Genomic DNA, 14,152 nt, shown 5'->3' with positions numbered 1-14,152 from the left:
CGTAACTGCCAACACTGAGCAGCTAGCCTCACTGCTAGCTAGAATCCTGAGCTGCCTAGAACATAGAGGTGAGCTCAGGATTCCTTCACATGGCGTCATGGTTGTAGCCCTCGTTCCTCTGACCTTTTCCTTGACCCTGGTCTCATCTGACACTGGCTTCAAGGTGCTTGTGGACAACAGCAGTGTCCTGCCCCTAGTTCTTGATATGCATCAGCTGTGACTTGTCCACACCAGTGCTGGGTAAAATGCAGGTGGCATGATGCCAGCTCTTCACATGGCTCTTTGAGTACCTGCTGCCAGCCTCATTTCCCTAGATCACAGTTTAGTGTGGAGCTTCGAGGTCCTAAGAACCCCCACACTGTATCCTGAGAGGATACAGGAAAGGAAGAGCAGTGGAAGCAGTGCTCAGAGTGTCCTTTACTTACCCTCTGCCCCACCCCACTGCTGACCACTGGGTGCTGTTCAGAGCAGTGGGCAAGGTTCTGGGATGCAGCTTTGTCAGTGCCCTTAAAGGCAGGCACACAGAGCTGCAGTGCTGTTGTGTGGAAGTGTATGTTTCTGTGTTTCTGGCTCTCTTGTCCAAAGGAGGAGGGGCAGCAACCACACGTGTGTCCAGGCCAGCTGCAGGTGTAAGGTGCTATTGGTGTGACAGTTTCCAGTTCCTGAAATCCCAGCAGCTTCCTGGGAGTTGAGACCTTCCTAGTGCATGGTGTTGCCTCTGGCCTCCTACACATCCTTCATCTTTGTGCAGTTGTGTGAGTGTTTGCCTTTGTGGTATTGGGGCAGAACTCTGGAACCGAGGCTCGTGTACCTACAAGGCATGCACTCTGCCACTGAGGCAGGCCCTCTGGTTCCTATAATCATGGCACCTAGTGATCTCACGCTGGGGAGGACACTGAAACACGGTGTTTAAAGCATTCTTATTACGTTTATGTGTTTGTTTATTTAGTGTGTGTGCTGTGACATAGCACATCTGTGGAGGTCAGAGAACTAGTATAAGCTGGTTCTGTCCTATACGTGGATCCTGGGGATTGAGTCAGGCCATCAGGCTTGGTGGGAGGCACCTTTACCTGTTAAGCCACTACCCTGCTCTGAGCATCAGGAGCCTGGAAGAAGCGCCTACAAAGAGCTGGAGCTGAGGCTGCCAGCAGTAGGGCAGTGAGATTTGTACTTAGGTTTAAAACATAGTTCATGGGCAGTGGACTGGCTGTGAGTCCTTGGCCTGGCTCCAGAATGCTTTTATATTCAGACAGCTAAATGATATTTATCTACTTTTCCCATTTTCCTGTCCAGCTCTGAGTCACTTCCCTTGGTCCAAATGGGCTTTTCCTTTTTCCCTTCTCGTGCACCCTGATACTCTGGTCTGGGAACACTGGGTTCACATCGATTCCCTGGATAGGGCAGGCACTGGTCCTACAGTTGCTTAGAGAATGAGGCAGTCTAGAATGTTGTTACTGAGTATGCCGAGAGTTCCTTCCTGCTGGTCTCTAGCTGAAGGAGGAGGGGCTGGAATGGCCAGGGCACCGTGCTGGCCGTCAGGATAGTGGCACATCTCTTTTCCCTGTGGGCTCCTGACTGGCCTCCATTTTCCCTGCAGCTGAGCTGGGCTGGGCTGAGTGCTCTGCTGTGGTGCAGCACTGTCCGGACAGCAGCACTCCCAGGACAGCAGCACTCCCAGTACAGCCACGCAGAGCAGGGTGCATTGCTGAGGTTTTCCCCCTGTACATCTTTTGTCTATGAAACTTGTGGGCTGGCCCTCAGCATCTTACAAGACTGGCATTCTGGAAGGCACTGGCTCTGCTGACCAGACTGCACCTGCTGGGAGGGTAAAGCCTGTTGAGAATCTCACTCACCGTGCATTGCTAGGGCTCCTGGTGTACCAACATGTCTGCAGTGTATGGAGGTGGCTGTGCTCTTCCCTCGTTGCCTCACACTGGCTTATGTGACCGCCGTGCCTGTGGAGAGTGATTGCCTGGAAGAAGAGGCTGAGTCCCTGGGTGGGATCCATCAGCAGCACTGTAGTCTGGAATAGGCATGTGCCCAGGTAGAGAGCTTGATTGTGAGCGTGTACTTGGACTTACCTAGAAACAGTGCTTAGAGTTTAATGGCGTCGTTTCTTTTCTGAAGAGAAAGATTTGGTGACAGAAAGTCTCCTTTAGACTTTTAAAAGCATTGTCTGTGCCCAGTCTTGTAATCATGTCACACTGTCTGGGAAGTACTGATTCCTCCCAGACCTTGCCATACAGAGCTGCCATGCGTGCCCTGGCAGTAAAGCTGAGTAATGCCATAGAGAGACACTCCCAGAATGCCCCGGGCTTCTCAGAGAGTTCACCATGGGTGGACATGGTCATGCTCTTCCCAGGAATTGGACCCAATTCATGACCGTCTTGAAGGACAGTATGGGATAGCCACTTGTTACATGCCCAGCAGTTGTGTTTACTCAAGGTCGGTCTTCCCTCTCATAATTCTGTGTTTGTTTTCACAGTGAGTGTTGAAAAGATCGACCTGAAGGGATTATCACACACGAAAAATGATAGAAGCGTTGAGTGTTCCTTTGAGGTAAGATGTTGTTTTTCTCCTCTCCTTGGAGGTATTCTAGAGGCACATGTGTTGCTTCATGTACCACAGTAAAGCTTTGCTTCCTGTACAGCAGTGTGCAGCTGAGGTGGGCTTGGAGCCTGGCTGGGGCAGGTGTCTCTAAGATGGGCCAGAGTGTTAGGAGATACCCACCTTGTCAGAGAGAAGCTAAGCTCTAGGGCCCATGAATGTAGTCCTGGTCACATGTAACTGGGACAGTGGCTGAACTGGCCTTTTTCCCTGGGGGAGGAGAGACATGGTGCATTTACTCTGGGTGTGGAGAAAATGAAATTCAAGCTATGGCACTGGGCACTCAAGGGCAGTAAGTCCCTAGATGTCTGTCCCCCGATGAGACACATATACATGTTGCTTGCATGCCTGTGGCCACTTGGTCTCTCTATAGGGGAATGTGCTCCAGATTGACGCACCGTGGAAACTGGACTGTGTGTGATGAGAAGCCTGCCATAACAAAGGCCCACACAGTCCAAAGGTTTCTTTTATTTCTTGTTAACGGTGTTCAGGGAAGCAGTCCCAGGCCTCCATCAGAACTCGGTCCTAGCTAACTCCAGCTTACCTTGTGCATGGCTGCATGGTATATAGTTGTTGGCCTTGTGGTCCAAGATGGCAGCTGGGGTCTGGTACTCACACTTTGATCCTTCCTGGGGGACAGGATGCAAACTAGAGAGGAGGAGTGCGCTCAGAAGCACCTGGCAGAGTCTCCACTTACAGTTTGTTGGCAAGAATTCAGTTTTTTGCTCTTACTTAGCTGCATAGGAAGCTGGGAATGTATTTCTGGCTTGTATTCATGATTCTGTTACTTAGCAGGTTAGACATTTCTTAGACCCTGTCTTCAGACATGGGCAGATCATGAGACTCTGCCCCAGCAGTAATGGTAAGCACACTCGAGAGACTCCTGTTTGGTGTTTAGCACTGTGTGAGCCAGACCTGTTTTTCAGGAGGGGCTGTGTGGTGAGGACCCGTTGTGTTGCAGATGGTCTATTCTGAACACGAGGAGAGCCTTGGTTCTGGAAGCTGTTGACTGTAATGCGCTGGAGCACCGTGACTCCAAGCCCCAGTGCTCAGGCTGGTGTGGGAAGCAGGGTCTAAAGAGCCTGGACGTACTGCGCTCACAGTCTACTTAGAAACTTGGATGTTTGTGGTATTTTAAGAGGTGATCTTGTGTCACTCCTTCCTGTTTTTCTCTGGTATATATGAGAAGGATGCTCTCAGACAAGCAGGGACTGTCTGCAAAGATGCACATGGAGCCATCTTGGGAGCCAGCCTTGCTTCTGCTAGTCTGTCACAGTAGGTTTGGATTCCCCTGGTCCTCAGTGCAGCTCCTGTGACAAGGGAATCTGGGCTTTGGTACCTGGTACCCAGTACTGCCTACAGTAGGGCTTTTCTATGTAGAGCAGGTAGTACGGCTTCCTGACTGGTCTGAGTCACTGCTGTGTGCTGAGGACAGAGCAGCAGAGGTCCCAGAGGTGAAGCGTGGCTGGAGCAGACTTGCTTGGTGCTCATCTGGTGACAAACCAGTGGCACAACACCAGCAGAGATGCTTTCTGCCCCAGAGGACTGAACTGGTCGGCTCTATAGAGGACAGGCTCGGGGAAGACAGGCTGGCTTGGAATAGACATCTGCTCCAGGTCTCCCTTAGCTTGTTAGCTCAGAAATGACTGAGGTGTAACTTGGAGTCAGATACTGTAAAGTTCCTAGAACGCTCTGGGAAACAAGCTAGTGAAGGCTTCTGAGCCCAGTGCTAAGACGTGCTCTGTACAAGTTGCAGCTCAGAGGCAGGACTGTTGTCTCCTGTAAAGCTGCTGTTCAGGCCTCTGAAGAGAATGAACAGTGGATATCCGGAGTCTACAAAGAGCTCTCAGAGCTCAGTAAGGAGAACATCCGGTCAGCAATGAGACCAGACTTGGTAACACACACCTTCAGTCCCAACACGGGGCGGAGGGATGGGCTGGATCTATATGAGTGCAAGGCCGCTTGGCCTACAGAGTTGCAGGCCAGCCACGGCTACAGTGAGACACTGTCTCAAATAAAACAGAAGACGGAGAGAGACAGACACAGATCTACGGGGGGCGGGGGGGAGAGTGGGGAGAAGAAGAAAGAAGAAAATGGACAAACGATGATTTGGACAGACAGTACCAAGAGGCCTGGCAGGCAGTGAGCACGCATGGGAAAGGTGTGCCAGCAGCCTGAGCACTGGTGCACAGCGTCAAAGAACTCTTGTCATGGACAGAGCTGACATGAGGAAGGCTGGCCACACTTGATTTTATAAGAAAGACGGGTTCTGTGTGCATCTGCTGCTGGGGGTGGGAGTGGCTAGGCACACTGGGCAACTGACAGCTTTCAAGAGGCAAAGAGGCTCCTCAGCAAGATGTGAGCGCATGCCTGCTGTAGACCCTGGTTTACATTTGCGCTGCACAGCCGTATTCATGAGGCTTCAGGATGCAAGGTAAATGTTGTGACCGCCGTCCTGAGAGCCTGTCCCCAGGTGGGACATGAGAGGCCTGCAGAGGGACACAGTGACTCAGACTCTCTTCCAGACAGGGATAGACTGTCAAGCCAGTTACATACAACTCTATAAAATGCAAGCTCCTTGGTGAAGGAGCTTACCAGAAGCTTCTGTGGAAAGACGAGAGTCTGCTGAGGGCCTGTGTGATGTGCTCAACTGTCCTGAGTAGGAAGGTTTCATGAGCGCCAAAACATCTGACCACTCGGATGTGGCTCACCATCAACTATAAATCAAAAGTGAACACTTCTTCTTTTTTTCCTCCTTCTTCCTCTTCCTCTTCCTCTTCCTCTTCCTCTTCCTCTTCCTCTTCCTCTTCCTCTTCCTCTTCCTCTTCCTCTTCCTCTTCTTCTTCTTCTTCTTCTTCTTCTTCTTCTTCTTGACAAAGTCTTAAGATTTTGCTGTGTGTCCCAGGCTGGCTTTGAACATGCCATCCTTTTGCTTCAGCCTTCCAATTGTGGCTTACCATAGTTGGTATCAAAATTTTTTTTTTTTTTTTTGGTTTTTCGAGGCAGGGTTTCTCTGTGTGGCCCTGGCTGTCCTAGAACTTACTCTGTAGAGCAGACTGGCCCCGAATTCATAGAGATCTGTCTGTCTCTATGGCCTGAGTTATTAAAAATGATTTATTTTTTGATTTGTAGTGATGATAAGCCACATACAAGTGTGTAGTCAGTTGTTTTGGCACCTGTAAAACCCCTCCTACGCGGGACACTTAAAGGTGCCTGTTACCACTGCTGCAGCCTGACGCTGTTTTCAACTACCCAGGCAAGGTGGTACAGCCTGTACAAGAGCATAGGGTGACCGGCAGCACCAGCCAGCTAGTGCTGAGCTGGACGCTTTCCTGGCTCATCCAGGTCTATCCTCCCCAGAGTTGTGGTTGTAGTTATTGTCATTATGTGCCGGCCTCCCCCCAGACGGGTTCTCTCTATACAGCCTTGGCTGTCCTGAAACTCGCTTTGTAGACCAGGCTGGCCTTCAATTCACAGAGGTCACTTGCCTCTGCATTTTGAGTACTGGGATAAAAAGTGTGTGCCACCACCACCTGGCAAGTCCTCCATTTTTAACAGTGTCTGGAGGGGTCTTAAGGGCTAGTCAGGTAATACCGTTCGATGCTTCCTGTTAGAGATGCCTCACCTGTCCCCCACTGGCCATTGATAATGGATTGGCTATGGCTTCTTTCTATTTCATTTTGTTTTTTGAGACAGAGTCTCTCTATGTAGTGTCAACTGTGCTAGAACTGTCTCTATGTAGACCGGGATGGTCTTGAACTCACAGAAACCCTCTTGCCTTTGCCTCCTGGGCGCTGCCACTAAAGGAGTATGCCATCCTGTCTCTGCTCAGCTTTTCTTTTAGTTGGTCTGTCTGGAGGCTCGCTGGCTATAGGCCTTCCTTCAGGTCCTTCCTGGGGCCTATGCTGCTTGCTGTGCCCGACCGTTACCCTCCCTCCCCCATTGCCTCAGCCAAGCTCTTCCTGTGCTCTGGCATCAGCCCCTGAGAGTGGACTGCAGCCTCTATCCTCCATGCTGTGTTTTCCTTAAGATGTCTGGGCTGAGTAGAGTCCGGGAGCTTAGGCTGTACCTGCTCCCAGGTACCTTGTGGGCTGGGTAGGCCCAGCACACTCACAGCACCTGCCTGGTACAGAAGGAAGCACATGGCACTATGGTGGCTCCAGACAGAGGTGCGGGGTGTGGGGCTGGCCTGAGCCTGTGTGTTGCTTGCCTGTTGTGTCTTTCTTGTGTGATGCGATATTCAAGTGAGGAAGTAGTCGGTGTTGTGTGCCTCAACCCTCCTGCAGTGCCTATTTATGGAGCAGGAAGGAATGGGTTCCTGAAGGCAGATGGCAGATGCCAGCTCTGATTGGGTGTGTGCCGCATACCGCTCTATTACATCTCCCTGCCTTGTGATTGCCTGTCTTCCTCCAACACCTGTGCTGAGAGGTGGACAGTGAGGTGAGGCCAGTGCAGCATTGGGCCCTGGCCACCAAAGTTGGACAGCTTGGAAATTAATCCCAGTGGCTCTCTCAGGCCAGCCTGGGACTCTCCCACCCTGTGTTGTTGGCTGCAGAGAGGATCCCAGAACACACACAGGCACAGCGGTGTCATGGCAGGGTTGGAGTGCTGCTTTCAGCATGGCTGTTGTGCTCCCCTTGTTTGCGTGGGCTTCGTGCTTTCCTGGGTTTGATGCATCCTGTGGGATGGATGTGGAAGCAGAGACTCCTGCTGGAAACAGGGTGCCAGCCACCTCTACTTAAGGCTTCGGGTGACTCAAGTTTTCACCTCAAATCTGGAATGTCAGGGTGAACATGGTCCACACTTAGGGACCTCAACTCTCTAGTATTGTTAGAGGACAAGCCACACTGAGGCATCTTTCTACCAAGTGCACACAAGTCAGGATGGAAGCCACCCTTCTGGCAGCAACTAGCTCAGACTGGAGTTGCCCCACCTGTGAAGTCACTGGCCCCTCTCCATTTGCTGTGGCTCTCTCAGGTTGTGGGTAGAGGTCTCAAGGATACAGAGAAGGAGTTGGAGGCCTGGCATCTTGAACCCTTGCCTCTATACCAGGCTAAATGTAGTGTGTCCTTCTGGGCAGTGACTTGCTGCTTTTAGGCAAATTGTGTTTTGTATCTCCCAGTCAGCCTGCTTCTCAGTCCTTCTGTGCTTGCCTTTCTCAGTGGATACAGGTTTTTTGCACAGAACATCCCCGCCCCCAAGTAAAACACACACACACACAAACACACCCCTACACCTACCTGCAGAAGTAGCTTCATTCAGGCTGCATAGCACTGTTGTGAGCATAGGCATGCTGCAGTCAGCAGGGATGACGGGAGAGCTCAGCCAGTGCCAGCAGCTTTATGAAGTCAGAAGACTGTGCTGGCCACAGTGTTATGGCTTGCAGCAGGTGCCAAGCCCACAGGCATGTGCAGCGTCTGCTGTCAAGCCCTGCTCGCCTCCCAGAATCTGAGGGCCCAAGCCAGTCTTGGCCTCAGGTTTTTCTGTAGCCACAACACCTGTGTGGCCCAGACTCCTGCTTCCAGGTGAAGAGGCTGATTTCTGTGACTTGACGCTGTGTCCAGCATCACATGCACTGTGAAGAGAACAAAACACGCCTAGCGCACGTGGGTATCCAGATGGCAGGTGATGTCCTAGGAGTTTATCCCGGGTCTAGTTCGTGGATGCACTTGAGTCATATGCGTGTTGTCTTTTTTTCTTTTCTTTTTTTTTTTTGTTTTTCGAGACAGGGTTTCTCTGTTAGCCTTGGCTGTCCTGGAACTCACTCTATAGACCAGGCTGGTCTCAAACTCAGAAATCTGCCTGCCTCTGCCTCCCAAGTGCGCGTGTTGTCTTCACAGCAAGTCAGGAGTGTGAGTGTACCCTTTTCCAGGCAGTAGTTACTAGCTGTGAACCCTGGACAGTTAGATTCTGAGTATGTGGCATCTGGTTTTTAAGGCTTGTTTATTTGTTTTTAAGGTCTTATGGTCTGATTCTTCAATAACATCAGTAACTAAGTCTTCCTCAGAAGTGACTGAATTTATTTCAAAGGTAAGGTGATCAAGGCCTCTCCAGCAGTGACATCATTGGTGTCTGTCCTTCCGCTAGCCATGACAGTCAGCAGAGAGGCTCTGGATCACTAGCACGAGCCACCGTTATGTGTCTCCTCGTGACACTGGCAGTTGTCCCCCTGAGCTGTATTTTCTCATGTCTTTGAGGCATTGTCTTTGGACGGCTGTGCAATCTGAGGAAGCGGTAGGTAGTCATGTTTACAATGAGAACTCATCTCCCCCAGCCCAGTAGTGAGGTCCTGGGGGCAGTCTTGGCAGGCATGGCTGGCTCTGGAACATCTTTGGTGGGCTGCTGTTTCCTGGGTCTTGAGCTGCCAGGAGGATTGGAGGGAGGGCTTTTCAGAGCTTTGCTTAATACGCAGCTCTCAGCAGTCTCGGTGCACTTTGAGGCACAGAGGATCGTATGTGTGCCCCCTCTCAGATGGTCACCAGTGCCATTACCTGGTGCTGGACTTTTGGTAAGGGTAAGAGAAGGGTTCTCCACTCTCCTATCCTGCTCTTGGTCCTAGACCAGGGTGGTCATGCCTGGGTTTTGGAAACTAGACTTTGTCAGAGCCTTAGCCCCTTCCTGGTGAGCTAGAGTCCTGCACCCGCGGGGATTTCATGCCCTTGCTCCCGGGCTAGAAGATGTTTACTCTCTTCTTCCAGAGCACTGCCTGCAGAGAAGCTGGGGCCTTTTTTATACACTGAGCCAGGAGTAGTCTCTTTCTTAAAGGTTAAGGACCTCTGCCTTGGAGACAAAGCCCTGGGAGTTTAGATCTGTTTCCCGGGTACTTGTGCCACACTGGTGGCTCTGCCTCTGTATAGTGGCCATGTGTGGCCCAGGGGAATACATCCATCTTACCCCATCTGTGCTGGCCATGGCATCAAAGAGTCTGTGCTTTCCTTGGAGGCCTGGTCCCTGTTTAGATTGTCGTCAGGACCTGGCCATGTGGCTCACATTATGTTAGACTCAGGGAACATTGAGTAGATTGTGGGGCTTGGCTTGCCTGTGGTGGAATAGGTGTCCTGCATGCATGTAGAACCTTAGTAGCCGGAAGGGTCCAAACTGTCCTCCTACAGATGTCCCCAAGGCCCATCACCATGACTCTTGAAACAAGGCAGGCTGCTGGTGTGCCACAGAGAGGAAACTCATCTTCCTTGTCGTGTCTTTCAGTTATCCCAACTCTGTCCTGAAGAGAACTTGGACAAACTCATTCCTTGCTTGGCTGGCCCAGAGTCCTTCTATGTGGAGCGTAACCACGTTGATTTGGAAGCAGGCCTAAGGTAAATAAGGCTCTTGGCCAGGTGGCTGTGGCTGTCTGTGTGGGCCTGTCCTTATCTGCAGGACTCTGCTGTGAGGGTTTGGAGGGTGTGGACAGCCTTAGAGTCAGTTGAGGATGAGGTGAAGGAACCACGTGCTGTGCATGTTGAGGAGCTTTGCTCTCTGTGAGATGAAAACAACCAGCTGTGTGTGGACAGAGTGTGGAAGGGCTCCCCGAGTCTTCACCGTACCCCACACAGAAATAATGGCACATGGCACATGCGGTGCTGGGACTCAACTGGCTCTGTTCTGTTGGTGGGTTTTTTTTGTTTGTTTGTTTTTGAGATTGAGGAAGCCTTGGCTCCCCAGGCCTGGGATCACAGGTGTGCTCACCACACAGTTTATGTGGTGTTAGGGATGGAACCCAGGGCTTTGTTTGTGTCAGATAAACTTTGTACCACCCGAGCCACAACTATGGCTGGGTCTCTAGTGTGTAAGAAGCCACGGTCCTGTCTGGGCTCTGGCACCAACATCTTCATGTTGTGCCTTGGTTCCAGCAGACTCAAGGGCTGCTGGAGAGCTTGACCCATTCACTGCAAGAGACAGCAAAGGATTTGAGAAGAACTATACAGATTGAATGAAAGCAGAAGTGTCAGCAAGCCGTGGGCCTTGTTCTTCTCTAATACCTTATTCTCTTGGATGGAGTTTTCAGATTCTCTCAATGTCAGTTGTTTTCTTTGTATTTTGGGTGTCAGCTCAGTGTTGACCAGCCGCTGTGTTACCTGGCAGGTACTTGGCTTCAATACCTTCACATACACTGAAGCACGACCACGTTAGGAGGTTCTTCACTGCTTCATCTCCCTCCCAGCAGCTCCAGAGTCCAGGTAAGTTTGTGAAACGGTTAAAAAAATAAATAAAGTTACATTATTATTGTCTGTAAGTTCTGTGATCCTTTTCTTCTCCTTTGTAGGTCCTGGCAACCCTTCCCTTCCTAAAGTGGGTGCCGTGATGGGCGTGTCTGGCAGGTTAGTGGCCCTCTTGAGCCAGCATGGTCAGCAGTGCTGTGTGTGTACGCAGCTGCTCTTGGAGCTGCTTGGCTTACATCTTGGATAATGCCAGGAGAGGAATTAGGCAGGAAGAAGCAGTTTTCAGCTTCCCAGTTTTATGGTTTTCTCATTGCTGAGTAGCTTGTTTTAACGCATGGTCTACTGGTATCATTTTGTTCCTTGAAGTGACAGAACCAGGTAGCTCAGTTGAATCTCTGGTGCATACAAACACACACAGCGCACGGGCACAGGACCCCAGGTGTGCTGCAAGCATGGCACCTCTAACCTCCTGGTGTCACTTGGCAGCTTTGTAAAGTAGCGCCTGCACTCTGCTGTCCTTGTTCTGCAGGCCCGTGTGTGGCGTGGCTGGCGTCCCGTCCTCGCAGAGCGGCTCCCAGCAGCACCTGCAGCACTCGGCCAGCACTGCAGCCTCCTTGCCCCACTGCTCCCACACAGGGGGCGCAGGCTCCGCGCTGCCTTACCGGACCCAAGTGGACAACTCGCCCGCCATCCTGATGCCCTCTAGTCTGCAGGCCCCTCAGCCCCAGGAGCAGAATGGGATTTTAGACTGGCTTAGGAAGCTGCGTTTGCACAAGTATTACCCTGTCTTTAAACAGCTCACCATGGAGAAGGTATGTTGGCTACTCAGAGGGTCACACAATGTCCTTGGTGTTTCTAGTAGCCTGTGCCCTGTCCTCATTCCTAGAGGGATCAAGTAAGGCTTTTAGACGCTGTACATGGAAGGGCTTGGGTGGTGATCACATGGCTCGGTGTCAGAGGGGACCAGTGTTTCACTCCCAGCTTACAGCCAAAACAAACCAAAGCAGGACAAACAAATCACTTTTCTAGCTGTTTCAGGTCTTGACAAACCAGGAACTTTATGACTGGAAGTGACTCCATCCCTCAAAGTGCGCTGATAGGCAAAGCCCCCTCAGGTACCTCCCGCTCCTCTTTAAAGCCGCTCCAGTAGAGCTCATGTCTCAGTGTGGCCAGCCTTCAGCGGCATAAGCAAGCGGGGCTCAGACAACCCAGGCTGTATTTAATGGTCAGACCTGAGGTCATGAAAGAAAGCTGGCCTGCTCAGAGAGCCATGTTTTAGTAGACGGTTTGGACTAGGGATGCAGGTTGGCATTTTCTAAGCCTCAATGCCACTGATTAAGCCAAATGATTCCTGCACAAGATATTTGAAATCTCACTCCCTCTGCTGGACAGGATGACTCTTAACAGCTCCACCCATCTCAGACTCCATTTGCTAACCTGGAGCCGGGCTTCGTGGACAGTGGGCGTGCAGCGATGTGTTTGCTGTGCTGCTGCTCACGGTCTGTGAGTCTTCAGGGCAAGATAGGTTCTTCTACCAGTGTTCATAACCAGTTTGAATTTTCTACTCAGAGTTATGATGAGGGGCTGAATCCCACAGCTGGCTATGATATAGCAGGCCGGTTGTAGGCCAATTAGTTGTCTTGGGTATCAGGCCTGCGAGTTCACCATTTCATCTGGATAGTGCCTTCTTTCTAGATTTCTTGGGTCCTCACCAAATTGCTGAAGGTGATATCTTCCAGGTCTTAAAGCCCAAGTAACTGTAGTCTGTTCCAGTGTGCAGAGGCTGGTACACACCCACAAGACCATCTCCAGAGGACAGGGGCAGCCTTCAGTTGTAAATGCTTAGTGATTAGAATTGTGCATCCCTGCCTAGTGACTGGGTTGCACAGAGTGCCTGTCAGCTATACTCCTCTGAGGTGCAGAGAGGACACAGCTCTTGAGAGCCGTGGGAAGTGGTGTCAGGCTTTTGCTTGCTCTCCCCTTAATCTGTTACCCACTCAGTTCCAGAGTCCTGCGGTCATCTCAGTAACTGTCTTTTGTCTCTCCTATGCAAGTTTCTGAGCCTTACTGAAGACGATCTGAATAAGTTTGAGTCCCTCACCATGGGGGCAAAGAAAAAGCTCAAGACTCAGCTGGAGCTAGAGAAGTAAGCATCATATCATTAGATGTATGCTGGGGGAAGGGATGCATGCCCTTAATTCTAGCACTCGGGAGCCAGATCTCTTTTTTGAGGCCAGCCTGGCCTACAGAATAAGTTTCAGAACAGCCTGGGCTATACAGAGAAATCCTGTCTCAAAAAAACAAAAAAGGAAGAAATGAAGAAATCCTTTGACATGCCCTTTGCCGGGTGTGGCCACAGTGCAATCCTAGTACTTATGCTGGAGCTTGGGGATTTGAGTTTGAGGTAGCCTGGGCTACATAGTGAGACTGTGTCTTGAACACCAAATCAATACAAAATGAATTGTGTTCATTTTAATTTCTCATGTACCAAGCAGTGTTAGAACCTGCAGGTTTTTAAAATGTCAGTGTCCAGGTTACTTTATTTCTTACCCAGTTCTCAGGTGCCACTCAATATCACAGGTGTAGCTTTGGCCTCGTCTGGGAGACACACTGTGCTTGTTATTTACAGGGAGAAGTCAGAGAGACGGTGCCTCAACTCCTCAGCCCCATCCTTGGTCACCAGCAGTGGAGTGGCTCGAGTCACCCCCACCAGCCACGTGGGGCCTGTGCAGCCTGGGCGTAGCAGCCATGCTTCAGGTGTGTAAGGCCTTGTAGTTCAGACAGATGTGTGGCCTGTATAAAGTGTGGTATGGTGGTGGTTTGACTTTAGAAGAATTTAGACTTCCGATCACTCTTGTTTTATACTTACTGGTTTCAAAAGATAATTTCCTTTATTCTGACTCAATAGTGTCTAGTACATGCAAGTGATTGTACAGATGGCTTAGACACCAGACACGAGTGCCTGGCCTAAGGTTATTTGGGCAGCAGTGTTAGATCCTGGACTCTTAGACTGTGGGGGAAACGAGAGGGGAAGGCTCTCTGCCACACAGGTGTCTGTCACGAATGAGCTGTGGCTGTCCTGCAGGAAGCACGGAGCTTTGCTAGTTCATCAACAAGATGAGCAGCTCAGGGCAGACTGGGAAGGAACCAGTGTGCACCGGACAGTGCCGTGGGCCTAGGAAGCCGTGTTCTCTGCTCCACAGCATGGATCAGGGTGTCCTACACTGACTAATATTCTCAACCTTGAGTGGACTAGCCTGAGTCACAAGTACCCCTTTGGGGCTGGAGAGATGCTTCAGTGGTTAAGAGCTCTGGCTGCTCTTCCAGGGATTCAGTTCCCAGCACCCACATGGCAGCTCACAACTACCTGTAACTCCAGTTCTAGG

General features: G+C 50.9%; 1 protein-coding gene across 3 annotated transcripts in view; it reads left to right on the top strand.

The window, feature by feature from the left end:
- Positions 1–14,152, top strand: part of Zcchc14 (zinc finger CCHC-type containing 14) — a 48,734-nt gene that overhangs the window by 27,647 nt on the left and 6,935 nt on the right. For 2 of the 3 annotated variants that reach the window (XM_034522349.2, XM_034522348.2), the window contains exons 3-10: positions 2,486–2,559; positions 8,566–8,637; positions 9,814–9,923; positions 10,690–10,784; positions 10,871–10,925; positions 11,296–11,578; positions 12,821–12,912; positions 13,396–13,523. In XM_034522349.2, the coding sequence (XP_034378240.2) occupies positions 2,486–2,559; positions 8,566–8,637; positions 9,814–9,923; positions 10,690–10,784; positions 10,871–10,925; positions 11,296–11,578; positions 12,821–12,912; positions 13,396–13,523 (909 nt within the window). The remainder of the gene's footprint in view (positions 1–2,485; positions 2,560–8,565; positions 8,638–9,813; positions 9,924–10,689; positions 10,785–10,870; positions 10,926–11,295; positions 11,579–12,820; positions 12,913–13,395; positions 13,524–14,152) is intronic. The other variant, XM_076915982.1, reaches the window with a different exon arrangement.

The sequence above is a fragment of the Arvicanthis niloticus genome, chromosome 18, assembly GCF_011762505.2.
Source record: "Arvicanthis niloticus isolate mArvNil1 chromosome 18, mArvNil1.pat.X, whole genome shotgun sequence".
NCBI lineage: Eukaryota > Metazoa > Chordata > Mammalia > Rodentia > Muridae > Arvicanthis > Arvicanthis niloticus.
The sequence above is the reverse complement of the archived record's forward strand: the minus strand, read 5'-3'. Positions and strand labels throughout refer to the sequence as shown.